Source organism: Balaenoptera acutorostrata, chromosome 2 (genome assembly GCF_949987535.1).
Source record: "Balaenoptera acutorostrata chromosome 2, mBalAcu1.1, whole genome shotgun sequence".
Taxonomy (NCBI): Eukaryota; Metazoa; Chordata; class Mammalia; order Artiodactyla; family Balaenopteridae; genus Balaenoptera; species Balaenoptera acutorostrata.
Window position 1 is genome coordinate 165,880,570 of NC_080065.1, and position 27,680 is coordinate 165,908,249.

General features: G+C 53.2%; 2 protein-coding genes across 5 annotated transcripts; both read left to right on the forward strand.

Moving 5' to 3' along the window:
- Positions 1-4,087: 4,087 nt before the first annotated feature.
- Positions 4,088-5,837, forward strand: LOC103017593 (elongation factor 1-alpha 1-like). The gene has a single exon (XM_007169777.2). It carries the CDS (start codon positions 4,150-4,152, stop codon positions 5,536-5,538), a length of 1,389 nt encoding a protein of 462 aa, XP_007169839.2. The 5' UTR covers positions 4,088-4,149; the 3' UTR covers positions 5,539-5,837.
- A 6,220-nt stretch (positions 5,838-12,057) lies between these two features.
- Positions 12,058-27,613, forward strand: GRK6 (G protein-coupled receptor kinase 6). 4 transcript variants are annotated; one of them, XM_007169778.2, is made up of 16 exons: positions 12,058-12,283; positions 15,977-16,072; positions 17,011-17,123; positions 17,242-17,319; positions 17,677-17,777; positions 18,113-18,205; positions 18,311-18,374; positions 18,508-18,648; positions 18,934-19,124; positions 19,925-19,962; positions 20,054-20,143; positions 21,145-21,353; positions 21,444-21,581; positions 25,482-25,619; positions 25,702-25,836; positions 26,489-27,613. In XM_007169778.2, the coding sequence occupies exons 1-16, from the start codon at positions 12,232-12,234 to the stop codon at positions 26,558-26,560; spliced, it is 1,749 nt and encodes a 582-aa protein (XP_007169840.1). In that variant the 5' UTR covers positions 12,058-12,231; the 3' UTR covers positions 26,561-27,613. The 4 variants fall into 4 exon arrangements, with proteins under 4 accessions (XP_007169840.1, XP_057397532.1, XP_057397535.1 ...); XM_057541549.1 differs by having other exon boundaries at positions 18,508-18,641; positions 18,876-19,124; XM_057541552.1 differs by lacking the exon at positions 26,489-27,613 and adding an exon at positions 26,029-26,480 and having other exon boundaries at positions 18,508-18,641; positions 18,876-19,124.
- Positions 27,614-27,680: the final 67 nt, after the last annotated feature.

Below are 27,680 nucleotides of genomic sequence, written 5' to 3' on the forward strand. Positions count from 1 at the left end.
AACCATCCACCTTGGTTCAGTAAGGACACCCTGCTTTTTCCTTTGGGAACCACTCCTCCTTCATCCGCTCCATGAGTCTCTAGTGCTGCCCACTCTATCCTCAGTTCTAGGGCTGGGGGTGTGGCCTAGGTCTGGCCAATCAGAGCATGGTATCTCTAGACCACAGCGATTGGTTCAGGGATAAGCTATACACAAGTTTGGCCAATCAGAGTCAGCCTTGGGACTTTCACCAGAACTTTTATGATAAAGGTGATTTCTTCCCCCTGGGGTCCCTAAGAATGCAAGCCTGGAGATGTTGATGACCATCTCTGTCACTGCCTGGGGAAGGCCTGCCTGAGAATGAAGCATACACACAGGAATAGCAGAGCAAACAGGGAAGGAAGGATGGAGGAATGCTGTAGGAGGCAACCTCCTAGATGGTCCCCATTGATCCTCACCTCCTGGGATTCATGACCTTGAATAGTCTCTTCTAAAACTGATTCAGAGCTGTTCTGTGTGTCCAATAGAATATGGAAGAAATGATTGTGTTTGACTTCCAAGCCCAGATCAAAAAAGGCACTGCAATTTTTGCCTTGGTCTCATGGATCACTCACTCCGGGGGAGGCCAGCTGCCATGCTGTGAGGACACTTAAGCAGCCCTGCAGAGAGGCCCATGAGGGAAGAAAGTAAAGCCTCCTGCCAACAGCCAGCACCAACTGGACAGCCATGTGAATGAACCACTTTTGATATGGATACTGCAGCCCCGACCATCTGGCCTGCAACCTCATTAGAGACCTCAAGCCAGACCATCCTGCTAAGCTGCTCCTGAATTCTTGAAACTCTGAATTTGAGAAAATCCTAATTGATTTTTGTTGTTTTAAGCCATAAATTTTAGGATGATTTGTTACCCAGCATTTGACAACTAATACAGATAAATTGATTACTGATTATTTTATTTGAGAACCTGGATCCTAAAACTAGAGATACTCTCAAGAATTCTCAGTTACATGCACCAATTAAAACCAATTTGAATGGACTTCCATCGCTTTCAAAGAAGTCCTGACTGATACAAAGTAATTTGTGGGAAATGAAGGGAAGACAGAATGCAGCAATTCCTTAATTCTGCTGGAAGAGAGGCAGGCCATGGAAGACTTCCTGGAACAGAAACACAACAACAGGACGGCAGGAGTAGAGGCACCACTTCAACAATTGTTTTCAAAAGTTGATGTGACAGTTATTGGGACTTCTCCGCGGCATGTGGGATCTTCCCAGACCAGGGCTTGAACCCGCGTCCCCTGCATTGGTAGGCAGAGTCTCAACCACTGCACCACCAGGGAAGCCCGTTTCATCAGTTCTTGATTGCAGTTCTTGAATACAGTCCATGGCCTAGAGCTGGTCCCATGTTGCCTCCTTCTTCCTGATGAGAAGCCAGCTCTCCCTCCAAATGGAAGGGGCCTTTTAACTTATTTTATTTATATTTATTTTGGGCCGCGTTGGGTCTTCATTGCTGCGCGTGGGCCTTCTCTAGTTGTGGTGAACGGGGGCTACTCTTTGTTGCGGTGCCCGGGCTTCTCATTGTGGTGGCTTCACTTGTTGTGGAGCACGGGCTCTAGGCGCATGGGCTTCAGTAGTTGTGGCTCGCGGGCTCTAGAGCACAGGTTCAGTAGTTGCGGCACATGGGCTTATTTGCTCCACGGCATGTGGGATCTTCCTGGACGAGGGCTTGAACCCATGTCCCCCTGCACTGGCAGGCGGATTCTTAACCACTGCGCCACCAGGGAAGCCTGGAAGGGGCCTTTAAAACAGGTCTTCACAACGAATAGGGCTTTGCAGGTGGGAAAGGGAGAGAACAGCTTCCAGGCAGTGTGAGTACTACAACTTCACAAAAACCTGAATGTAGCATGTCAAATGAAGAATGTGATGAGCACAGGGTGCTTTGTAGGGAATGTGAGATGAGGCATCCAGTCTGTTGGGACTGGAGATGGACATTCATGGGTATTTGGATGTTCAACATCTATTCCCCCTTCCTCTTCCTCTAGTCTCCCAGTTTCTATTTGGGGTCACCCCTCTCCCATTGTGTGGGGGAAGGGTAATTTCTAGTGATCACCTCCCACTCTGGAAGCCTAATGGACTAGATCATCCTCTCCCTACATTAACATAGTCAGAGGGGCCTAAACGTGGCCAATGGGCACTCTCTCCCAGGACTCTGAATCCTGAACAGGCCACCCAAGGATGGTGAAAAGAGCTGGGGCTGGAAGTCTGCCATTGCACCAACTGTGCCCCGACCAGATTGTCCCTGCTACATGGCATAAGTCAGGATGCCTTCCAAAAGCTAAGCTTAAGTAGCAAGGAAATTCAAATGCATCATTTTGTATCATAAGAGACCTAGAGTGGAGGGGCTCCAGGAACAGTGTTTTCAGTGGTTTAACAATGTCATCAAGAACCCATGTTCTTTCTTCTTTTTGTTTACTATGGTCCTCAGTGTGTATACCTTCAGGCTGATTCCCTCATGGTCACAAGATGGCTGCCACAGCTCCAAGAATCACGTCTAAACTCCAATGAAGAGGAACCTTCCCTTCCAGTAGATCTTTCTTAGAAATGAGGAAACCTTCCTCCCAAAAAAATCCCAAGCAGACCTCCCCTCATGGCTCAATGGCCACAACTGGGTTACCTGACACTCCTAAACCAATCTCTGGCAAGGGTAAGGGGATCTCCTGTCTTAGGCCAATCAACCCTGGAGCCAAGTCAGGCTGTGAGGTAAAGTGGCCACAGGAACAGAATTGGGACTCTGCAAAAGAGGAAGGGGAGTGGTATTGGATATTAGTTAGACAACCATAGTGTCTGCTGTAATTCCTGCTTCCAGATCCTCTAGTGGCCCTTAATGCCTTCTTATTTCCAAGCCTATTCCTTCTAGTTGATGCTATGAACCGCTGAGGGCATTCCCATAAAGTAAATTCCCTTTTGTTTAAGTAGCTAGAGCCACGTTCTGTTGCTTGCAGCCAAGGCCTTTCACTCTCCCTTATCCCTCAAGTCTAACCAGCCTCCAAGTTCTGTTCATTACACCGCCCACATATTTCTCAAATCCCTCCACTTCTCTCCATTCCTACTTCCTTTCTTTGACTTCTGTAAAATTAAAGGTATATACAGTGGCGGAACATAATTTGAGAACCTCTGGTGGACATCTGTCTTTTCCCTTCTTTAGCATTCATTCTCCCTTTATCTAGTAAGAGTCCTCAATGTTCCTTTGGGGAGGGGCCCATTCCCCCTTCCATCAAGTGGATATAAGAAAGCTTACCCCATCCCTCAGCTGACGGTGGAGTGGGCATGTGATCCAGACCTGGTCAATTAGAACACTGCCTCTTTAGGAAAACTCAGGGTGCTAGATCCCTTATTCAAAGGGGAACATTTCTCATATTTGTTCATTCTAGTTTATTTTCATTTAAAATCTTTTAGGTTAAGTTTAAGCTTTTTAAGAGTTAGTTTTGGAAATTGAAACACATTACTAATACTGTAGGAATTGGTGAGGCCTTGACTTAAAACTTTCTTTGTACTGTGATTTCCTTTTGGGTGTATTTTGCTAAATGAAACTTGTTAAATTTTTTGTTAACTAAATTTTTTCTTAAAATAAAGAGACTTTTTCACAATGAAGAAAAAAAACCCTGCCTCTTTCTGTTCTCAGTGATTGGTTCAAAATGAACACCTGACCCAAATCAAACCAATGAGAGGCAACCCCGGGATTTTTGCTGGAATCAAGATAGAGGCTTTCTCTTTCTATAAAAGTTGCCATGTTGGTAGGAAGTGAGGTTGAAGCTGCTGGCAGCCGTCTTTAAAAGCCGAGTCAGAATATGGGAAAGACAAATTTTGAGTGACACCATTTGAGACCTGGGATGCAATGACACTTGAAATCAGAACCACCACCTACACTTTTCAGTTACTTAAACCAATAAATTCCGGTTTTTTACTTAAGCCGGTTTTAGTTGCAACCAAAAGTCCTAACTGATGCAAGCAAGAATTCATACATTGTTACCAGGAAGTTCCTAAGACAAAACAAAACCGCTAGTGATCAGCACTGTAAGTCAGTAGCTTAAAGAATAGGAAAACAGCTTTTTCGCAACGGGTTTGTCGCCAGGACACAGGTGTCGTGAAAACCACCGCTAAACCTAAGCAAAAATGGGAAAGGAGAAGACTCACATCAACATCGTTGTCATCGGACACGTAGATTCGGGGAAGTCCACCACTACTGGCCATCTGATCTACAAATGTGGTGGGATCGACAAGAGAACCATTAAAAAGTTCGAGAAGGAGGCTGCCGAGATGGGGAAGGGCTCCTTCAAGTATGCCTGGGTCTTGGACAAACTGAAAGCTGAACGCGAGCGTGGTATCACCATTGATATCTCCCTATGGAAATTCGAGACCAGCAAGTACTATGTGACCATCATTGATGCCCCAGGACACAGAGACTTCATCAAAAACATGATTACAGGCACATCCCAGGCTGACTGTGCTGTCCTGACTGTTGCTGCTGGCGTTGGTGAATTTGAAGCAGGTATTTCCAAGAATGGGCAGACCCGTGAGCATGCCCTTCTGGCCTACACTCTGGGTGTGAAACAGCTAATTGTTGGAGTTAACAAAATGGATTCCACCGAGCCACCCTACAGCCAGAAGAGATACGAGGAAATTGTAAAGGAAGTCAGCACCTACATTAAGAAAATTGGCTACAACCCCGACACAGTAGCATTTGTGCCAATTTCTGGCTGGAATGGTGACAACATGCTGGAGCCAAGTGCTAACATGCCATGGTTCAAGGGATGGAAAGTCACCCGTAAAGATGGCAATGCCAGTGGGACCACACTGCTTGAAGCTCTGGATTGCATCCTGCCACCAACTCGCCCAACTGACAAGCCCTTGCGTTTGCCCCTTCAGGACGTCTACAAAATTGGTGGTACTGGCACTGTCCCTGTGGGTCGAGTGGAGACTGGTGTTCTCAAACCTGGCATGGTGGTCACCTTTGCTCCAGTCAACGTGACAACTGAAGTGAAATCTGTTGAAATGCACCATGAAGCTTTGAGTGAAGCCCTTCCTGGGGACAACGTGGGCTTCAATGTCAAGAACGTGTCTGTCAAAGATGTTCATCGTGGCAATGTGGCTGGTGACAGCAAGAATGACCCACCGATGGAAGCAGCTGGCTTCACAGCTCAGGTGATTATCTTGAACCATCCAGGCCAAATCAGTGCCGGCTATACACCTGTGCTGGATTGTCACACAGCTCACATTGCCTGCAAGTTTGCTGAGCTGAAGGAGAAGATAGATCATCGTTCTGGGAAAAAGCTGGAAGATGGCCCCAAATTCTTGAAATCTGGTGATGCTGCCATCGTTGATATGGTTCCTGGCAAACCCATGTGTGTTGAGAGCTTCTCTGACTATCCTCCTCTGGGCCGCTTTGCTGTTCGTGACATGAGACAGACGGTTGCTGTGGGTGTCATCAAAGCAGTGGACAAGAAGGCAGCTGGCGCTGGCAAGGTCACCAATTCTGCCCAGAAAGCTCAGAGGGCTAAATGAATATTATCCCCAGTACCTGCCACCCCAGTCTTAATCAGTGGTGGAAGAACGGTCTCAGAACTGTTTGTCTCAATTGGCCATTTAAGTTTAATAGCAAAAGACTGGTTAATGATAACAATGCATCGTAAAACCTTCAGAAGGAAAGGAGAATGTGTTGTGGACCATTTGTTTTGCGTGTGGCAGTTTTAAGTTATTAGTTTTTAAAATCAGTACTTTTTAATGGAAACAACTTGACCAAAAATCTGTCACAGAATTTGAGACCCATTAAAAAAGTTTAATGAGAAAAAAAAAAAAAAGAATAGGAAAACAATGACCTTAGAAGCAGGGACTGGAGGGAAAAAAATAGCAACGAACTTCAATCAGGAAACCTTCAGTCTATAGGAGTTTACAAAGAAACTTTCCCATGTGGACACCCCCCGCCTCAGCAATTTCTACACGCGTGTCCAGTTCCCCCTGAACATCTGGGTCCCTTCCATCAACTGCTTTGTATCAGAGCAGAAAGGTACCATCTCCTCACCCTGGTTTCTGTCTTTCCATACCTGGGGTGTCAGTCTATGGGATGAGAAGGGAGAAACCATCAAGTTCCTGCTCACAGGTGCCTGGATCCACAGACACACACAGACCCCACTCCTCTGTAGCAGAGACTTGGGGGCGTACATTTCAAGAGGTGGCAGAACTGCCTATTCAAAGACAAGTTTAGGGGGTCAGAAGGTACCCAGCCCATCATCCTTCATTCCTCCTCACTCGGTGGGACCATTTTTATCCCAGTCTTTCAGGCCACCATAATGGAACATTTGTACAAATGGAAGCCACTCCTTCCTCCAGACCAGCACTGCCTGTCAGAACTTCTGCAATGATGGAAATATTCTCTACCTGTGTTCTCCAACACAGTAGCCATTAGTCACATGTGGCTATTGAGCACTTGAAAAGTGGCTAGTATGATGGAGGAACTGAATTTTCATTTTATTTAATTTTAATTTTAATTTAAATAGCCACACGTGGCCAGTGGCTACCGTACTGGACAGTGCAGCTCCACAGTGTGACAAGAGGGAGAGGTGTATGAAATACTGTTGGAGAGCTACACAGGCCCAGATCAAGTTGGGCCCTGGTAGGCCAAGGGGAAGAGTTTGGGTTTTATTTTTAAGTGTAATGGGAGGTGTCTTAGTTATCTACTGCAGCTAATAAGAGATGACAAATTGCTCCCAAATTTAGCGGCTTAAACTACAAACATTTACAGGCATACCTCACTTTATTGCACTTTGAAGAGAGTGCGACTGGGGTAGGGTCCACTTCCAAGTTCATTCACAAGGCTGTTGGCCTCAGGTCCTTCTTGACTGTTGGCCAGAGACCTCAGTTCTGGCCATGTAGGCCTCTCCATAGAGCAGCTTCCTTGAGGGTGAGCCAGCAAGGGGGTGAGAAGGCACCTAAAACAGAAGCCACAGCCTTTTAGTAACCTGATCTTGGAAGTGACATTTCAACACTTTGGCTGCATTCTTTTCACTAGGAGTGAGTCATTAGGTCCAGTCCATGCTTGAGGATAGGGGATCACATCAGGGGGTGAATATCAGGAGGGGGGATCACTGGGGTCATCTTAGAGGCTGCCCACCCCAGGAAGCCACCAGGGGATCCTGAGCAGGAGAGTGACAGGACCAGGTTGATTGTTTCTAAAATAAGCAATAGAGTCACATGATACAAGATTAAAGTCCAAAAGCGTATAAGGGGACTTCCCTGGTGGTCCAATGGTAAAGAATCTGTCTGCCAACGCAGGGGACGCGGGTTCGATCCCTGGTCAGGGAACTAAGATCCTACATGCCGCGGGGCTACTGAGCCCTTGCACCTCAACTAGAGAGCACGCGCACCACAACTACAGAGCCCACCTGCCCTGGAGCCCGCACGCCACAACTAGAGAGAGGCCCATGCACCGCAACAGAAAAAAGATCCCGCATGCTACAACAAGGACCTGACACAGCCAAAAATAAAAATAAAAATAAATAAATAAATACAAATCATTTAAAAAACAAAACAAAAAACAAAAACAAAGGGTATAAGATGAAAAGCCCCCCTCCAGCCCTGTCCCCAGCCACTTAACTCCCCCTTCTTATAGGCAACCAATGTTCCTGTACCTCGTGTGGCCTTCCAGAGGGGGGTCCACGCGTACAGAAGCAGATTCATCTGTGGGAGTTAGTGTTGTTCACTAAATATTTCCAATTCTATTCTCCTTCCAGGCGTATAGTCGTTATTCCAGTCTGTGTAGCAAACCACTCACAACTTAGTGGCATAAAACACCAACTTATTAGGCTGATGGATTTTGCGGGTTGGGAATTCAGGCAGGACACAGCAGGGATGGCTGTCTGCACCACAATGCCAGGGGCCTCAGCTGGGGCTGATGGGAATGCCCGGGAGCTGGAATCACCCAGGGGCTTCTTGTGCTCTAGGTGGGACAACTGGAAGGCTGGGCTCAGCTGGAACTGTCAACCATAGCAGAGCACCTACCTACACGTGACCAATCTATTCAGTGTGGGCTTATCACATCACAGCACAGCTGATGAGCCTGAAGGAACATCCTGAGAGAAGCTTCTAGAGAACAAGCATTGCAAGAAACCCAGGCTCCATGGCCTTTTGTGACCTGGCCTCAGATCTCATGTGTATCACTTCCACCATATTCTACTGATGACAAGAGTCACTAAGGCCAGGCCAGAGGTAAGGACAGGGAAATGAGAGCCCACCTCTTGCTGTGTGGGTGGCAAGGTCACACCGCAGAAATGCCTGTGGGATGGGAGTGTATTGCTACACTCATCTTCAGAAAATACAATCTCCCACAGTAGTGTTGGACTTCCACACCCCTCTTAACTTAGTTGTGGCCATGTGGTTGCCTTAACCAATGAAATGTGAGCAGAAGTGACTTGTGTCACTTTCAGATGCAAGCTTTAAGGGCCATCATATGATTCCCCACATTTCCTTTTACTGCCTGACATTGCAGAAGTGCAGATTGACAGGGAGGCCCTAGTGTCCTGGGTCCCTGAGTGACTACTCCTAGTGGAGCCTCCTCACTTCCCAACAACCTGCACTGGACACAGGGTGTACCTGAGAAATAAACTTTTGTTGCTTTAAGTCACTGAAATTTGGGGATTGTTTGTTACTGCAGCATAACCTAGCCTATCCTGACCTCTTGTATACAACTACTAGCAAACCTTACCCACTGTTCTGCACTTTGCTTTTTTCAATTTTTTTAAGATTTTTAAAATATTTATTTAATTTATTTATTTGGCTGCGCCAGGTCTTAGTTGTGGCATGCAAGATCTTTTAGTTGAGGCATGCGGGATCTAGTTCCCTGACCAGGGATTGAACCCAGGCCCCCTGCATTGGGAGCACGGAGTCTTAGCCACTGGACCACCAGAGAAGTCCCACTTTTTTTATTTAACAATATATCTTGGAGATTGTTTATATCAGTACATGAAGAGCACCCCCACAGTTTTTTTTTTTAAAGCTACATAGTATTCCTGTACAGGAAAGGACCAAATTTTACTTAACTAATCCCTATTAAGGACAATTAGTACATTTGGTGTTTTTGGACAATGCTGCAGTGAGCAACCTTGAATATTCATTTCTTATTTTGCTTGAGTGCAATTATATTTGTAGGATAAACCCTAGAAGTGCATATGTCAGACGAATGGTGGCAGACTTCCCTTTTAAAAAGGATCACTTTGGTCATAGCTAGAGAACAGGTTGAAGAGTCAGAACCCAAGAGATGTGTGTGATACCATCCCCTCCTCACCCCATATCAATCATCAAGTCTTATTCATTTGAGCTCTATGATAGCTCTCAACCTGACCACTTGTCTGCACCCACTGGCCACCGCCCCAGCACAGTGCATCATTCCTCTCTCCAATGATTCCACTTAAAAGGGTCTCCCACCTGTCTTACTCAGGATACTTGGCTCTAAACAATGAAGCCGATTCTGGGTAACTTAGGCAGACAAGGAACTGATTGGATGCTCTTGGGTGCTTGCTGAATTCCCCTACCCCAGGAAGGGCCTGGCTCGACCACCTCCCCCTCTTCTTCCACTGCCACCATAATGAATCCTAAATGGTCCTCTGATGTCTTATGTTAATCATTTGCTTTGGATTTCAAAGACCTGCTTGCAAACATTGGAAACGCTCCAGGTACCAGGGACCTTAGAGAGGAAATTCTGCCTCCTGATTTCCCTAGTGGAAAGCAGGGCCTGCCTCTGCATTTTATAGGTTTCCTCCCAAAGGGGAGGGGTGTTCAGATGCTGGGCGTCAAAACAATCAGTGTTTACAAGTCAGCCTAAGCCCCTCTCTCCCCACCCTTCACCCCACCCATAGCACAGTGTGGCTGAGTCAGCAAATATGATCAAACTACTCCCTGGTTTAGCACACCCTGGACAGCTCCCCACTACTCTCAAAATGAAGTCCAGACTCCTTACCTAGCTTCCAAGGACCTCCCTGATCCAGGCCTCTTCAAGTCCTCCCCATGCACACCCCAATGTGTACCTGAAACTCTAGTTCAATGCTCTGCCCTCAGGTGCCAAATGCATGAGCCCTTAACCACCTTCCTCTACAGAACTCTGAACATGTGTTGGCCCTCTATCCAGAGGCTCTTTCCCTCCCACTCCAGTTACCTCTGAAACCTGCACATTCTCACTTAACTCTCAGGTCTCACTTAGACACAACACCCTTCACTGGGTGAGGTACCTGCCCTTTGTCCTACTGGCCACTGGGTTTCCTTCCTTCAAAGTACTTTTCTTTATTCCCCAAAGTATCCTAGATCCATGCACTTTTCTCCATCTCCACTGCCACTTTCTCAGTCCAAGCAACCATCCTCTCTCTCCTGCAATTAAGTAGGCTCCCAACTGCTCACTCTGCTTCCACTCTTGGCCCCCTGAAAGTCTACTAGCTAGAGTGATCTTTTAAAAGTAAGTCAGGAACTTCCCTGGTGGTCCAGTGGTTAAGACTCCGTGCTCCCAATGCAGGGGGTGCGGGTTCAATCCCTGGTCAGGGAACTAAGATCCCACATGCCACGTGGCCTAAAAATAAAATAAAAGTATAAATCATCCTTCCAAAGGCTCCACATTTCATTTAAGAAAAACAAACTCCTCTCCGTGGTTTACAAAGCCTTTCAGGATCTACCTAGAATCCCTGCGCCTTCAACTCATCTCAGACTTTTGGGCCCTGAAGCTACACAGGCCTTCTTCCTGTTCCTTGAACATACCAAACTTCCTCTAGGCTCAAAGCTTTGCACTTGCTGTTGCCTCTGCTTGAAACTCTGTTCCCCTAGATCTTTGTGTGGTTGGATCTGCTCAAATGTCACACCCTGAGACCATTTCCCCTATTTTGTCTTAATGTCTCAATAGCACTTGTCACTCCCTTAGACCATCCCATTTATTTGTTTACTCATAGGATTACCATATTTATCCCCCTTCTAGCAGGTAGGCAGAGAGATTGACAATCTTGCTGGCACCACTGTATTCCCTAGCACCTGGCCCAGTGCCTGGCACAAAGTGCACGCTCTGTATTTTTGGATGAATGAATGGATAGGAATCAGAGAAGCCTAGTTGAATCGGGCTCTGCCTTATCCGCAAGTTTGGGCAAGCCTCCGTTTCCTGGTGTGTGAAGTGAGGGTGGAGGGAGTAGGATGTTGAGCTAGAAGGTGTTGATTAGCTGTAAAATTTCGGCCTTGTTTTCTCCCTAGTCTTAGGCCTGCAGCCCTCCACTGGACCTCAGCTCCCCACCTGTATAATGGGTGTGAGCTCATTCCCTACGTCTTGGGGTGGTATCGCTGCCTTATAAGGCAGCAGAGGCCGAGGGCGGACAAGGCCGTGTGGGTGGAGAGAAATCACAACATCCGGCTGTGGGGGCGGGGCGGGGCGGGGCTGGGGCGTCCGCGGTGGCCGGCCTGGAGGCCTGGGAGCAGCTCGGGAAGCCGGCACCCTCCTGTGGGCCTCTCCCTGCTAACGATGTGCGCTCTCCAGGATGGGCCGGCCCAAAGGAATACGGCCGGATACACGGCCCGAACTTGCTTGAGGCCGGCCTGCAGGAGGCCCAGGATACCAAACGCATCCCCTACAAACCCTGGACAAGCCAAGGCGAGCCAAAAGGACCTGGCCCACACCCACATCTAATGGCCCAATCAGAGTGCAAAGCTGAGAATGACTGACGCTTCCTTCATCCAATAAAATACCCGGGATCCGGGGCGTGACCCAGAGGACCCACCTCCTTTGTCCCAGCGGAGGGCTCGGCCCTAATTGGCAGTTTGGTATCCTACGAAGGCCCAGAAATTCGAACGTAGGGGCTGAACCCCACCGCAGACCAACCAGGAAGAGGTGACGTTTTAAGTCCCGCCCCCCTGTTCCTTTGAACGAATTCCTGGCTCTGGGGGCGGGGGATGATGAAGAGGCTATCTAATGGGAAGACGGCGCGGCGAGCGCTCGCCCGGTTATTGGCCGAGTAAAGTAAACAGAGGGCGGGCCGGGGCGGGGCGTGCCGGCGCCGGGGTGGCCCCCGGGAGGGGGCGCAGAGTGCTCGGCGGGCGGCGGCGGCCGGTGAGGCCCGGGAGGCCGCGGCGCGGTCACTGCGAGCCGAGCCGAGCCGCGCCGATCGCCATCCGGCCCCGGCTCCCTCGAGCAATCCCGGCCGGTGGCGCGGCCCGGCGGGCCCGGCGGCGCCGCAGCCCATGGAGCTCGAGAACATCGTAGCGAACACGGTGCTACTCAAGGCCCGGGAAGGTGAGGCTGTTGGGTGCAGAGAACGCGGGCGCGCGGCCTCAGAGCTCGACCGGGCGCTTCAGCCGCCCCATCCCCTAGGGCAGCTCGCTCCGTGCCCCGCACCTCGCGCAGACACGAGCCCTTCCGGCCTGTGGTCCTCTTCCTCCGCACCTGCCCCCCGGGAGCTGGAGCCCAGCAAGGGGTGGGGGTCAGGCTGCCGCCCGCGCGGAGGGGGGGTGGGGTCGTGGTGAGGGGGTGAGAGAAGGAGAGAGGAAGGAAGAGGGAAGGGTGGGACCCCAGCCCTGGGAGAGCCTCTCTGAGCCCTCTCCCAGGTGAGAGGTAAGAAGATGCCCCAGGAAGGGGAAGGGGCAGCCCACACCCCACGTGCCCGGGCCCAGACTCCGGCGCCCAGCCTGGACCGGCACAAAGTTGGTGCAGGGTAAAAGGTTTGGAAAATAAATTAACCGAGGCTCTGCCGTAGCACAGCCTATGCGAGGTGGGGAAACTGCTGGTCATATATGCTACCAGCATGACTGCCACTTGCTCGGTGCCTCAGGACACTGGGGACAGAGGTGAATGGGTCACAGTTTTTGCCCTCGGGACTAGTGGGGCATATGGGCACAGAAAAAACTGGAAGCTGAGTTTTGAAGGAAGGGAGGCATGCCAGGCTGGTAGGACTGTTAAGTGCAAGGCCTGGCAGAGGGAGCCTGTCTTGTGAACCTAGTGTTGCTGAGCTCCTCAGACATTACCAAGCACCTCCTCTATGAGGGTCCTGGGGATGCATAGGGACCAGACTTGGTCCTCATTGCCTTGTGGTCAGTCTGCCCCTCACCTGCCACCGTTCACCTCAGTAACGTAATCACCGAACACCTACTCTGTGCCCTGTCGTGTCCAGGGTGCCAGGGACCAGCAGAGAAGAAGGCACTTCTTTTTGGAACTCTAGGGCAGGGAGGTCAGGGCTCTTTGCTGGGCTTTCAGGCTGAAAAAGACATCTGCTTTGCCTTTCTGACCTATTTTACAGGTGGGAAACTGAGGCTTAGATCAGTGACTAGCCCTCAGGACACACAGTGAGACTGGCTGACTCACGCCTAGGACACAGGATGTCCCCAATGCAGTCTGTAGGAAACCCAGAGGAACCCCCAGCTGGCACAGCATCTGGTGCCCCCTGCCTGCCCAGTGCATGTTGACCCTGGGGAAGTGCTGCCTGGAAAGGGGCATGGCAGTCTGGGTCCTCAGTGCCCAGAGCCTTCCTTATCTCCTGTCCGTTATCGAGTCCTGGGGCTAGAGGCCTTCCTCCCAGCCTCTGGGGGCATCTGCCGATTCTGTTCTGCCTCGTCATCCAGCCATCCAGGGAGGAGGGGTGGGGAGAGCCTGGCCAGGCCTCCCTCCCTAGGGCTGTAGCCAGTTCAGGCCTCAGGCCTGCTGAGAACACTGCCTTGCCTGACCAGAGAGTGTGGGCACCTTCTGGGAGGCTTCCTCAGGCCATGGGTGAGGCATAGGGGGTTATGGCCAGACTGAGACCAATGCCTTCACTGGAGAATCCTTACTCCAGCCTGGCTCTGTCCCTCTCACCTGGGTGGCTCTAGACAAGTCTCTTCTCTCTGAACTTAAGTAACTCTTTTTGTGGGATGGTTGAGGGTGGGACCTGAAAACTAAAGGAAATCCCAGTTGTCACTGAGTTCTGAACCCTGGTCTGTAGATTGAGTGCATTGGAATCCCTTCATGAGCTGGCTGACAGCTTGGACCCTGGGCCTTTGCCAGCTTCCCAAGTGATCTGAGGCCCTGAGTGATTTGGGATTGCATGTATTCAATTGACACCTGATGCCAGGCGTGTTTGGAGTGGGAGAAGAGCTTGGGTTGTGGTCCTAGGGAGCTGGGTTCGAATCCTGCCTCTGGGACCTCCAGGCTTCGTAATCTTGGACCAATTGACTCCTCATTTCAGGGCCTCGGTTTTCTCATAAAATTGGGCCAGGTCTGGCAGAATTGCTATGAGGATGAAGTGGGACAACACTGGGGGTGTGAACCCTCACTTAGTCTTGCTTCCTTTCCCAGGCCCCCAGAGGCACGGGGAGGGGACCAGGCTGGGGTGGGGAGGAGCCCCACTGACTCTGGTGGCAGTTCCAGGACAGGATATTTGCATGTGACTCTGCTGCTGCCTTGATGTGGCTGGGAGGAGGGAGAGGAGGAAGTAAGTGATGGGGGTAGCAGGCGGATGGAGGTGTGGGGGAGGAGTTCCCCTTCTGGGGAGGCCTTGCCCTGGGTTGGGGGGTGGGGGTCTGTTGCTCACTCACAGTGGAGCAATGACTGTGGGGTATGCTGGGTGCAGGCTGCAGGAGGGCTGCTAGCAGGTTTCCCAATGGGTACCCTACAACACTTCCTCTTCCAGGCAGCTTAGGTCAGGGAGCCTATTGGAGGACCCAGCCTTGCCCTCTCCCTAGACGGTGGCTCCTCCTGCACCACCTGCCTTCAGTCAGGCCAGATGGAAACAAGGCTGGGTAAACCATAGCGGAAACTGAGGCTAGGCAAGGGATAGTGGTGGCCTGAGGTTGCCATTGAGTTGTTGGAGCTGGGACCCACCTCTTGCCACAGCTCTACTGGGTACTGGACACAGACTCTCCTGGTCACCATCACAATACCTCTGGAGATGGCTCTGGACCTGAAGTACACATGGAGAAATTGAGGTTCCTAGAGAGCAAGTGATGGGCCTGAAGTGTAAAGTGGAGATTCAAACACAGGTCTGTAAGATTCCAAGACTCAGGCTCCTTCCACCATTTTCAACCTCATGGCCCACAGGCCACATCTAGCTAGATCTCTAACATGTTTTATTTATTGGGCTGCAGTGGGTTTTTTAAGATATAGGAACCAGTATTTCATGTAACAGTCCAGAGTCTCAGCTGATTTTGAAAAGTCAGAAGAGCTGGCCACACTGGGCCAGCATTCCTGCCTAGTAACAATCAAGCAGTCAGCCGTGGTTGTGCTGCAGCTGCCCCTGTTCGAAGCAGCACCCCGGGTCCAGTTCCCACACTCCTCACCACTCCCTGTTGTCTACCATCTGGCCCACATTTACTGTACCGGTCTGGCTCTGTAGGCATTTGAGCTGCTACCCTGGTCGCAGCAGCTACAGATGAGGGGTCAACTAGGTAAAATGAGGCAGGTAGCAGGACCAGGAAAGCAGGAGTAGGGATCCTGAGTGCCAACCCTCCTGCCACCACTTTGTTTGCATCTCTGACAGCTCTGATGCAGGGCCCCGTAATAGGGGCCTGGAGCCTACCTGGTGACCCAGGCTGCCCTCTGCCTCTGGCATCTCTCAGGCATGTCCCACATGTCCTGGAACATCTTCCTTCTGGGCCTTGACTTACACAGTTCCCACCACTATCGTGTCCTTCTCTTTCTTCACCTGGGAAACTCCTACCTAGTAGGAAGAAGCTGAGGCCTGCCAAAGCTACCTGGAAACCCCACTCTCCCCCAGTGGCCTGGCCTCATGCCCCTCTTGGCTCTTCCAGCCCAGAAACCCCTAGCAGGAGGGCCTAGGGGCCCATGTGTGTCCTGGAACCCAGTGAGGGCATGTTGCAGCATGCGGAAGGAAGGACCGAGGTGCCTCCCAGAGTGGACTGGGCCTAGGCTGGGCCCTGAAGGCCTCTGGACTGCACTGAGGGTGGAGGGGAGGCACGGCAGTGGCGGGAGTCGAGACCCAGCACCTGTTTGCTTCCACAGGTGGTGGCGGGAATCGCAAAGGCAAAAGCAAGAAATGGCGTCAGATGCTGCAGTTCCCTCATATCAGCCAGTGCGAAGAGCTGCGGCTCAGCCTTGGTGAGGCCTGGGTAGAGACGGGGTGTTGGGTGGAGAGGTGAGAGGGTCCCGCTGGTGCCAGGGGGGCCTCCCCTGAGACTTTGCCTCAGGGTGGAGCGGCAGGGTTGGGGGTTTTGGGGAGCAGAGAAATTGAGGCCGCGCCACCAACCCAGTTTCAGTTCCTGGGCTTGGGCTGGGTGGAGGACAGAGAGCACACAGGACAGCAGCGGGTGGTTGGGGTAGGCGTGGGGAGGAGGACGGGGTCAGATTGGGGGCGATCTGAGGGAAGCAGCGGAAGGGAGGGCCAAGCCTCGGGCAAGCAGGGCTCGCAGGATGGAGCGGAGGGTGCTTCGGGGGCTGGAGTCAGCCCTCACACTGACTGCCCGGGGAGCCCCAGGCCTGTGCTCAGCCCCACCCAGCTGGCCCTGTGGGTGCCCAGCAAAACCTTGACAAGAAGGGCCGGGCCCCCTCTGAAGGCCTGCACGTGGGCTAGGCGTACACCATGGCTGCTTGTACCGCCGGGAAGGAGGCCTAGCCTTGAGCTCGCCGGAAGCCACAGCTTCCTCCCACACTTTCGCCAGGCAGGCAGCAGGTGTGGGCCGGGCCCAAGCCGGGCCGGAACCTCACAGACCGCACCCAACCCCAACTGTGACGTGTGCAAGTGGTGTGAACCAGGAGCCCGTGGCCGGAAGTGAGGACCCCGGCTCTGGAGCCACGCTCCTGGCTGTGTGACCTTGGGCTACTTACTTATCCTCTCTGGGCCTCGGAGTCCCAAGCTATGATGGCAGTAACAGTAGTGCCACCTCAGTGCTGTGGTGAGGGTTCTAAAGGAGACAGTGGCCGCCATACTGCAGGGCTGGAAGCTGTTGTTAGGGCCCCGGGCCTGGTGGTGTGGACAGGAGTGCCCTGCCGGCGGGCTCCAGGTCCAGAAATCCAACAGCTCCCACCCCTGCCTGCAGAGCGTGACTACCACAGCCTGTGCGAGCGGCAGCCCATCGGGCGCCTGCTGTTCCGAGAGTTCTGCACCACGAGGCCCGAGCTGACCCGCTGCATTGCCTTCCTGGACGGGGTGGTGAGTGCAGCCCAGCCCAACACCAAGGGTGGGCAGACGTCCCGGGCCACATGTGCCCCACCTCCCCACGCCTGTTGCTGTACCCAAACCCCAAGCTTCTCTGCCTCCCACCCCGCAGGCTGAGTATGAAGTGACCCCTGATGAGAAGCGGAAGGAGTGTGGGCGGCGGCTAATGCAGAATTTTCTGAGCCACACGGTGAGTGAGCACTGATGGAGGGATGATGGCAGCGGGTAGAGCTCAGTGATGGGGAGAGGATTGACCACAGCTCAGGCAGAGAGTGCCCTGGAGCTGCTCCAGGCTCACCAGGCAGCACTGTGGGCATGGAGCCCAGGAGGGTGGGCTGGGGCTCTGGGCCCTGCAGCCTGCCAGCAGCTCTGCTTCACCCTGCCTCAAGGGGAGCAGGAGAAACCAAGTTCAGCCACTGGGCAGGCTGGCGCACCACCGGCCCATAGCCACCCCAGCACAGGCCCGAGGTCTCTGCCATCTCTGCCCTGGGAGTGGGTGGCTGGCCAAGGGAGCCCCTGCACTGACCTGTCTGTGGCTTGTCCCTAGGGTCCCGACCTCATCCCTGAGGTCCCCCGGCAACTGGTGACTAACTGTGCCCAGCGGCTGGAGCAGGGGCCCTGCAAAGACCTCTTCCAGGAGCTCACCCGGTAAGCCTCTCCCTGCCCATAGGCTGAGAATCGTGTCCTGACGAGGGGGCTTCTGTGGACCCAGAAGGCTGTGAACAGTTCAGCAGGTGGTGAGGGAGCTCAGCCTCTCACCCCAGCCTTGCGCCAGCTCTGTGACCTTGGGCAGGTTGCCTCCCGTCTCTGTAGCATCCTGGGCTTCAGCCGGGATGCGTGTCTCCCACCTAGGTGGGTTAGCAAGAGGGTTGGCCGAGGATGCTGCCTTTCAGGCTGAGCATACACATAACAGGGGGCCTGGCCCATCAAGCCAAGAACTTGGGGTGTCAGGGGCTGACCAGTGGGCTGGGTCTTCTCGATAGGCTGACCCACGAGTACCTGAGTGTGGCCCCTTTTGCCGACTACCTCGACAGCATCTACTTCAACCGTTTCCTGCAGTGGAAGTGGCTAGAAAGGTGAGCTCCTTGAAGGCTGGGCCAGGCTGGGCCAGGTTGTGGGGGCTCTCACGGGCGTCAGGCCCCTGATCAGCTAGTGTTTGCTCCCCAACCCCTTGTCCACAGGCAGCCAGTGACCAAAAACACCTTCAGGCAGTACCGAGTCCTGGGCAAAGGTGGCTTTGGGGAGGTGAGTGGCCAGGCCAGAGCCCCAGCAGAGGTGGGGTAGGGTGGACCCTGACAAGCCCCTTCCCCCTTTGAGCCCCTGTACCCCCAGGAAGGGCACAGCTGGTCCCGATTTGCCCCATCTACCCTGGCTACAGGTGTGTGCCTGCCAGGTGCGGGCAACAGGCAAGATGTACGCCTGCAAGAAGCTGGAGAAGAAGCGGATCAAGAAGCGGAAAGGGGAGGCCATGGCCCTCAATGAGAAGCAGATCCTGGAGAAAGTGAACAGTAGGTTTGTAGTAAGTACAGACAGGAGACCCTTCCCTTTTCCCTGGCCACGCCTGCTCTCCCCACTCGCTGGACTAAGATCTCTTCCCTCCCACAGGCCCCCTCCAGGCACGACTGCCTCCCCTGCCCTCAGAGATGCCTGGGAAGGGTGGGTTTGGGGAATTGACACCTGGCCTAGGGAGCAGGCTGGGCCCCAGGGAGTGGTACTAAGAAGGACTTTTCGGGCGGCTGGCACCAGCCCCGCCACCAGGTGGCCCACGGCCCCTGCTTCAGGGCTCGGGCCCTCTTGGTCACAGGTGAGCTTGGCCTACGCCTATGAGACCAAGGACGCGCTGTGCCTGGTGCTGACGCTGATGAACGGAGGCGACCTCAAGTTCCACATCTACCACATGGGCCAGGCTGGCTTCCCCGAGGCTCGGGCCGTCTTCTACGCGGCGGAGATCTGCTGTGGTCTGGAGGACCTGCACCGGGAACGCATCGTGTACAGGTGCAGGGGTGTGGCCCTCCTTGCCAGGGACCGCAACTGGGCTTGGGTGGAGGCTGCAGAGAGATGTTGGTGTGCTGGGGCTGTCACTGCAGGCACAAGTCTGTCTGGGCTCTGGCTGGGGGCTCCACACTCACCCACACTAGGCAGACTTGAGAGGCTCAGAACCCAGGCTCTGGGGTCTGGTTGACCATGTGTGAATCCCGGCATTGTCACCCCTCTCTCACTCTGTGACCTTGGCCACTCAGCTCCCTGCTCACAACACCATTTTCTTTCCTGGGAAGCAAAGACTATAATTCCTGCCTCTCAGGTTGTTGTAGGGAATGAATGAGATAATGCTGTAAAGTACATAGAACTCGGTAGTGGAGAGCTCCTCTTACTACTGTTACTGGTGATGATTTCATTTGAGCCTCACAACAGCCCCATGAGGAGATGGATGAGTAGCCTCGTTTGACAGATGGAAAAGGTAGAGTCAGCCACCAGAGTGGAGGGAGAGCGGAAGCCCCTTGACACTAGGGGTGAACAAATCTGCTGGTGACGTCTGGGAGGCTTCCCTCTGAGTGGGAACTGCCTTCCACTTGCGTAGCGAGTCCCAGGAGTCCTGGCTGCATAGATCCTTCATCTGCTCCCTCAGGTTGGGGCTGCTGCCAGGGAAGGCAGGGCTGTCAGTCCTCTGGCAACAAAAGGCTCCCACACCTTGCTGCACATCCCATCCCAGGGGGTGAGCGAGCTAGGAGGGGGTGGCCCTGTCTGGCTGCTGGGCAAACTGAGCAGCCTCTGATCCTGCCCTTCTCTCCCCACAGGGACCTAAAGCCAGAGAACATCCTACTAGATGACCACGGTGGGTGAGGGGCCACAAAGGGTGGGAGAGGCATGGGGGAGGTCTGGCCCACCTGCCTAACGGGCCTCCCTGCTTCTCCACCCACATTCAGGTCACATACGCATCTCCGACCTGGGGCTGGCTGTGCATGTACCTGAGGGCCAGACGATCAAAGGCCGTGTGGGCACTGTGGGCTACATGGGTGAGTCTCCCTTCCCCCTGGCCCACCAGCCTCCTGGGTCCTCTCTCTGTCTTGGGCCCAGTCCCCACCACCTCTGTTGGGAAGTCTCCTGTACCTCAGGGAATAGAAAGAGTTGATGTTCTTCTTTTATAGATGAGGAGACCAGGACTCAGCCAGGGCCTCACACACTGTGAATCCACAGCGTTCACTCACTACATATTCATTGAGCTCCTCCTACTGGCTGCGCCTACAGGTGGCTACCAGAGAAAGACAAGAGCCTCATACCTGTTTCCACGGCCCCGGTCCTCCACTCCCGAGACCTGCCCATGCTAGAAGTGGGAGTGCCCATCTGTGGCGGAGGCCAAGATGTGGCCCCAAATTCCCCTTGGGACCACGTGACACAGTAGACAGAGCTCCAGCTATGGGCTCCACCTCTTCCTTGTTATGTGTCCTCGGGCCAGACATTCTGCTTCTCCCAGCCTCACTTTCCCTGACTGTAAAGTGATCATCACCTACCCCCAGGGTTGCCTTGAAGATGAAAAGAGGCAGTAGAGGCAAAAATCCCTACCTGCCTGTCCTGGCAGGCAGTAGGTATCCAGCAAATGAGTTGCTGTCTTCTTTCCTCTCTTTGATATTAAATCTAGAGGTTGCAAACTGGCAGCCACACTAGGCCTAATTTGGCCTCCATCTGTGTTTAAATCAAATTGTTTTTCAAACAATTTGAATTGATGGCCAACATTTGATAACCCAGACAGCTTCATGTTAAAAATACGGATTTCTGACTTCTCTTGAAAAATCAGAAGACGTGGCCCCCTGCAGGGCCGTAGCACCTCCGTTTGATGGGATGTGTGCTCTCCTACTCACCTCAGTCCCCACCGGGCTGCTGATGGTGCCTGCCTGGCTGGTACCAGTGGGTGTTTGAGCTGGTTACCCCACCTTGACATGCATGCTAGGCATTCCTGGGGCCCCGGGGCTCAATTCCGCCTCCTGCCCCGTCTTAACTCCTGTGCTGTTCTTCCCAGCCCCAGAGGTGGTGAAGAACGAACGGTACACATTCAGCCCGGACTGGTGGGCGCTAGGCTGCCTCCTGTACGAGATGATCGCAGGCCAGTCACCCTTCCAGCAGAGAAAAAAGAAGATCAAGCGGGAGGAGGTGGAGCGGCTGGTAAAGGAGGTGCCCGAGGAGTACCCCGAGCACTTTTCCCCGCAGGCCCGCTCACTCTGTTCCCAGGTACAGCAGGCAGCAGGAGGCCCAGCCGGCCAGGGCTGGGGCTGGGGCCGCCTCTCCCGGGGCTACCCTGACCACCCTGCCTTGCCGTAGCTCCTCTGCAAGGACCCTGCCGAGCGCCTGGGGTGTGGGGGGGCCGGTGCCCGCGAGGTGAAGGAGCACCCCCTCTTCAAGAAGCTGAACTTCAAGCGGTTGGGAGCCGGCATGCTAGAACCACCCTTCAAGCCTGATGTGAGTGCCGCCCACTCCTGCTGAGGACAGCGCCAAGCCCTGGCTGGGGGGCAGGGGTGGGCGGGAAGGGTTGGGAGCTCTTGGAGGATCGGTTGGGACACCCTCATTGCAAGTGTTAGAAAACTCAAGTGGGTTAACCAACAAAACAGAATTCACTGGGCTCAGAAAAATGAAAAGCTGTGGGAGAGGCCTTGCTTTTGGCCTACCCGATCCAGGGCTCCAACAATGTTGCAGGAATTCCGTCTTCCTCTCTCTCCCCACTACTGGTCAGTGTGCAGGCTTCTCTTTCAGGCAGCTGTCCCCAGGGTGTGGCAGGCCTACATCTTAACAGCTCAGCCACCCTGGAAGACAGAGTGCCTCTTGCCCAATAATTTCAAAAGAAGTCCTAAAAGGAAAAAAAAACGCCTGAGGCTGACGCTCATTGCCTGATTGCCCAGAGGCCCCTCAGCAGCCACACCTGGATCCTATACCCACTTGAGCCACTGCCAGTGGTGGGAGATCGGTTTCCCAAAGGAAAACTAAGATGCCTTGCCAGCAGGGGAAAGGGCCATTGGGCTGGCAAAACATCTGCTGCCCACTACACCTGGCAAGGCTGACCTCCCGTCTGGGAGCAGGACACTCCCCTCTGCAGAGTCTCACTCATTTACTGAGCATCTCAGTGGGTCAGGCATCCTCCTGGCAGAAGCATCCTCGAGTCATCAAATTCTAAGTGGCAGAAGCCCAACTCAAACTTACGCCCAACATGGAGCTTATTGGTTCATTTGGCCAGAAAGTCCCAGAGTAGGGCCAATGTCAGGGTTTCATACCGTGTTGTCAGGACTCCATCCCTCGGCTCTGCTGCAGCCTGTTGACTGTTCTCCCACTGAATTCAGGCTTCTCTGTATAAAGTCATAGGGAAGGTTCTGATTGGCCAATATTAGGTCATGTGCTTGCCCCCCTCTCATGTGTAAGAGAACTGGGACCTGTGATTGACAGTTCACCAGGAACACGGGGGAGGAAGGTAGGTGATGGGCAGGCCAGGTTGGTGGCTGTCAACCATGCACGTAATTGTTGACACACTCAACGAATATCTGAGTGCCCATATGTGCCAGACCTCAGAATTAACAGAGTCAACAGGACCCAGTCCTCCCTTCATGTTCTAGTGAGAAGACAGAAAAACAAACCAGTAAGTGAGAAAGGAGTGGTGGAGGGGTGGGAGTATTTCTAGACAGGATGGTCTCTGAGGAGCTGATGGTTAAGTAGAAGCCTAAAATATGTGAAGGACAGAGCTGTACGAGGATTTGGGGCGTGAGCATTCCGGGGAGAAGGAGCAGCCAGGCATTGAGATCCTGGTGCAGGGACCAGCCTTGAGAGGTGGAACAGCAGTGGAGGCCAGTGTGGCTGGCGTGAGCATGTGCAGGGAATGTGGAGCAGGAATATGAGGTGGGGGTGTGGGCCATAGAGCAGGGGAGCAGGAGCGGGAGTGGGAGGCCAGCTAGCGGGCTGCTGCCTCTGCAGGACTGCATCTTGTAGGTGGGTCTCACCAGCGACCCACGGTTTTAGCCTTGCTGTGGGCAGTTGAGCTGAGAGCCTGACTTCCGGCAGCCTGCCTCAGGGCTGGCCCTGCCACTCAAGTTTACTCCTCCTTCCCTGCACATCAACCTTGAAAATCAGTGCCCTGGAATTTAACTTTTTTAGAAGCAGCAGATGAAAAATGTGCTTGATGATGATATAGTTTTTAACGGCTTTATTGAGTTCACATACCATACAACTCACTCCTTTAAAGGATATAATTAAATGGCTTTTAGCATAGTCAGGTTGTGCGACCATCACCGCAATCAATTTTAGAACATTTTCATCACCCCTCCCCCCAAAGTACCCCATACTCATTAGCAGTCATTCCCCATTCTCCCCTCCCCTGGCCCTTGGCATCCACTAATCTACTTTTTGTGTGTGTGTGTGTCTGCGTTGTGTCTTCGTTGCTGTGCGCGGGCTTTCTCTAGTTGCGGCGAGCGGGAGCTACTCTTCATGCGGGGCACGGGCTTCTCATTGCGGTGGCTTCTCTTGTTGCGGAGCACAGGCTCTAGGCATGCGGGCTTCAGTAGTTGTGGCTCGCGGGCTCTAGAGTGCAGGCTCAGTAGTTGTGGTGCATGGGCTTAGTTGCTCCACAGTGTGTGGGATCTTCCCGGAACAGGGATCGAACCCGTGTCCCCTGCATTGGCAGGCAGATTCTTAACCGCTGCACCACCAGGGAAGCCCCTACTAATCTGTTTTATGTCTCTCTATATTTGCCTATTCTGGACGTTTCATATTAATGGGATTATATAATATGTGGTCCTTTGTGACTGGCTTTTTGCACTTTGCATAATGTTTTCAAGGTTCACCGATGTTGTAGCATTTATCGGTCCTGCATTCCTTTTTTATGACTGAATAATATTCCATTGTATGAATATGCCACATTTTGTTTGTTCATCAGTTGATTGACATTAGGGTTGTTTCCACTTTGGGGCTATGATGAATAATGCTGTTTTGAGCATTCACATACAAGTTTTTGTGGGGACATATGTTTTCATTTCTCTGGGACATACACCTAGAAGTTGAATGCTGGCTCATATGGTAACGCTATGTTTAACCTTTTGGGGAACTGCCAGACTTTTCCAAAAAGCAGGTGTATGATTTTACATGATGATATTTTGACATCCTTAACAGTAGGACTTAGAAAAAAATGTAACGATGAAAAAAGAAGTGGCCTTCTGGAGTGAGGTGGGCTCCTGGCAGAGGGCTGGGGGTGCAGGGAGGTGGGAGGAATGTTCTAATCCTTTGGTTGGCTGTGAAACAGAAGGGGATGGAATATGCCATTGGACGTCCCAGGACAGAGGACCTATCAGCTCCAGGCCCCCGCATGGGGTACCCAGCTGAGATTCAGTCTGAGCTGCCCTCACCAGTTGCACGTAGACAGCTGTATACAGGTGGAGGGGGGTGCCTGTTACTGATTCCGTATGGCACTGTGGGGGCTGGTTGGCCACCGTGGGTCGGCTCTGCAGCCTTGTCAGGCAGTGAGCAGTGAGGGATAATGAGCCTCAGTTTAAAGGGGAACTTGGGCCTCAGAGAGAAGGGACTGCCATGCTCAGGAAGTGCATGGGGCATTTGTGTTTTGTTTTGTTTTGGAAGTACAGTAGATTTACAATGTTGTGTATTAGTTTCTGGTGTACAGCAAAGTGATTCAGATATATATATGTACGGGTGTATATATGTGTATATATATGTGTGTATATGTGTATATATATATGTGTGTATATGTGTGTATTCTTTTTCAGATTCTTTTCCATTGTAGTTTATTACAAGGAATTGAATATGGTTCCCTGCGCTATACAGTAGGACCGTGATGTTTATCTATTTTATATATTGTAAAATATATCTGCTAATCCCAAACTCCTTATTTATCCTCCCCCCTTCCTCTTTGATAACCATGAGTTTGTTTTCTATGTCTGTGAGTCTGTTTCTGTTTTGTAAATAAGTTCATTTGTATCATTTTTTTAGATTCCACATATAAGTGATGTCATGTTAAATATATTTGTCTTTTAACGACTTACTTCACTTGGTATGATAATCTCTGGGTCCATCCATGTTGCTGCAAATGGCATTATTTCATTCTTTTTTATGGCTGAGTAATATTCCACTGTACATTATTTATATACATATGTCACATCTTCTTTACCCATTCATCTGTGGATGGACACTTAGGTTGCTTCCATGTCATGGCCATTGTAAATAGTGCTGCTGTGAACACTGGGGGCACCTGCAAACCAGGAAGCTGCAAGGGTCAGGGCAAACCCAGCCCCAGCTCAGGGTTGAGCTGCCCTCCTGTCGAGGAGGGGTGTGTGTGGTGTTCCTGTCTAACCACTGCCTCTGTCCCCCCAGCCCCAGGCCATTTACTGCAAGGACGTTCTGGACATCGAACAGTTCTCCACAGTTAAGGGTGTAGAGCTGGAGGCCACTGACCAGGACTTCTACCAGAAATTTGCCACGGGCAGTGTGTCCATCCCCTGGCAGAACGAGGTGGGGGCCTGCCCAGCTGATGGGGTGGGCTCCAAAGGGGCACCCTTGGGGGCAGTACTCACAGCTGCCTGTTCTGCGGCAGATGGTGGAGACCGAGTGCTTCCAGGAGCTGAATGTCTTCGGGCTGGATGGCTCGGTTCCCCCAGACCTGGACTGGAAGGGCCAGCCGCCTGCACCCCCAAAGAAGGGACTGCTGCAGAGGCTCTTCAGTCGCCAGGTAACCCCCAGCAGTGTCCTGCCTGGGTCCCCTGCCTGGCTCCAGGGGACGGTGGGTGGGAGGCAGAGCCGGTGCCTGCGTGCACGGGGAGTAGGCATCCTCCAGCCGTGTCAGCGGTGCCCAGGGTCTCTGGCCTCATTCCCGCCTGTCCCCCACCCCCGGCTGGGCTCACGGCCTCTTTTCTCTTTCCAGAGGTGAGCAGTGTGGGCTCCCCATGGGTTGGCCTTGCTGCCCGGCCTTGGGGAGCCACAGACAGCCCTTCCATGGCAGAGGCGAGATGTGGGCGAAAGAAGTCTGGTGCCCGCTCCCTACCTCCCCCTCCCCACTGCTTCCGTGCCCAGCACCTGCAAGCTGCTAGCCTTGCTTAGCCATCTGTCTCCCCATGCCCTGCCTCCACCGGCCCCAGGGGAGAGGGCCCTGGCAGAGCCTGGGATCCACCTGGTCCTCCTTACTTCAGCCTGTTGCCAGCAGCCTCTGCACTGATGTCCACACATGTCTGGCCTGAGCTGCTGCTCTGGGCCCCTCATGGGGAGCCCCCTCCTTGGAGCACGGAGCTCCTGGTCTGCCCTGGCAGGGCCGGCCCAGGTGACAGCCCTGGTGGCTAACTGCGCCCGCTCTGCCTCTCTCCCTCCGTGTCTTCCCCGCCCTCCAGGACTGCTGTGGGAACTGCAGCGACAGTGAGGAAGAGCTTCCCGCCCGCCTCGAGCTCCCCACCCGCCTCTAGCCCCCAGCCTGAGGCCCCGCTGGGCGGTTGGCGGTAGCAGCTACTCCGAGCGCTGTTTACAGTTTTGCACAGTGGTCTTCCCCATTGTCCACTCAAGTTGTGGCCTGGGGAACACAGCCGGAGCTGTCCCCAGTGCCCTCTGCCCCTCAGCCCCTGGTCTGGCTGAGTTTGGCAAGGCCTGGACTGTCCCTGGGACAAAGGTGCATCCCTTCAGCTCTTGTCTGTGGAGCTCGGGGCTTTCTGTATTTATGTCTTTGTACGAATGTATATAGCAACCAGAGCGTTCTTAAGACCCACCCTGGAGCCGGCACAGGGGCTGCTGCCACACTCCAGGCACCTCAGGCCCAGCTCAGATGGGCGAGGTTGGGCCAGGCCAGGCCCCTGGGCCCCCAGCACTGTGCTTGCCACCGCCGACCTCCGAGTGAGACTCGTGCCTGCCTCTGCCGCCCTGGGCTTAGGCCGCCACCTCTGGGGCCCAATACTGTCCCTTCTCAGCACTTGTCAGAGCTGGATCTGGGACCTCTGTGTCCCCTAGGCCTGTGCCAAAGTGTGACCAGAGATTGGGCTGACCCTGGGACCCCTCAGTCCACTGCCCAGGCTGTCCCAGATGGGTCTGCCTCTGCCTTCCAGCTCCCAGGTCACCTCGTCCCTTGTGCTGGGCCCTGTCCTGAAGACACCTCGTGCAGAAACACCCCAGCCCAGGCCAGGGGAAGGGTAGGGGTGGGGGTGTCCCTGGCCAACCGTCAAACATTCCAGACTGCCCTCATAACAGACACATGTGCCCAGCAATAATCCACCCCTCCCTGTGTGTGCCTGTGGGGTGTGTGTGTGTGTGTGTGTGTGTGAAGGGGGCAGGCGAGGCTGTGGGCCTGCGCCCCAGGCCCCAGCCCTGGCCCTTCCCGGACTGTGATGACCACCCTGGTCCCAGTGTCAGGGTAGCGTGGGATTACAGGCTCCCAGTTTTTCCATATTTAAAGCCAATTTTTATTACCCATTTTGTCCAATATAAGCTGCCACATGTCTCTGTGTGAATACAGTCCGAGCACAAACCTGGCCAGCTGCCCCTGCCTGCCTCTTTCTTGCCCCTGGTGGTCCAGGGGTCTTCCTGCTTCCCTGGCCG

What these genes read in the sequence shown, in the direction of transcription:
- LOC103017593 (XM_007169777.2), top strand. Translation starts at nt 4,150, where the DNA reads ATGGGAAAGGAGAAGACTCACATCAACATCGTTGTCATCGGACACGTA.
- GRK6 (XM_057541549.1), top strand. Translation starts at nt 12,232, where the DNA reads ATGGAGCTCGAGAACATCGTAGCGAACACGGTGCTACTCAAGGCCCGG. An exon ending in GCTACTCAAGGCCCGGGAAG is followed by an intron (nt 12,284 to 15,976) that starts GTGAGGCTGTTG and finishes TTGCTTCCACAG; the next exon opens with GTGGTGGCGGGAATCGCAAA. An exon ending in CATCCTACTAGATGACCACG is followed by an intron (nt 19,963 to 20,053) that starts GTGGGTGAGGGG and finishes ACCCACATTCAG; the next exon opens with GTCACATACGCATCTCCGAC.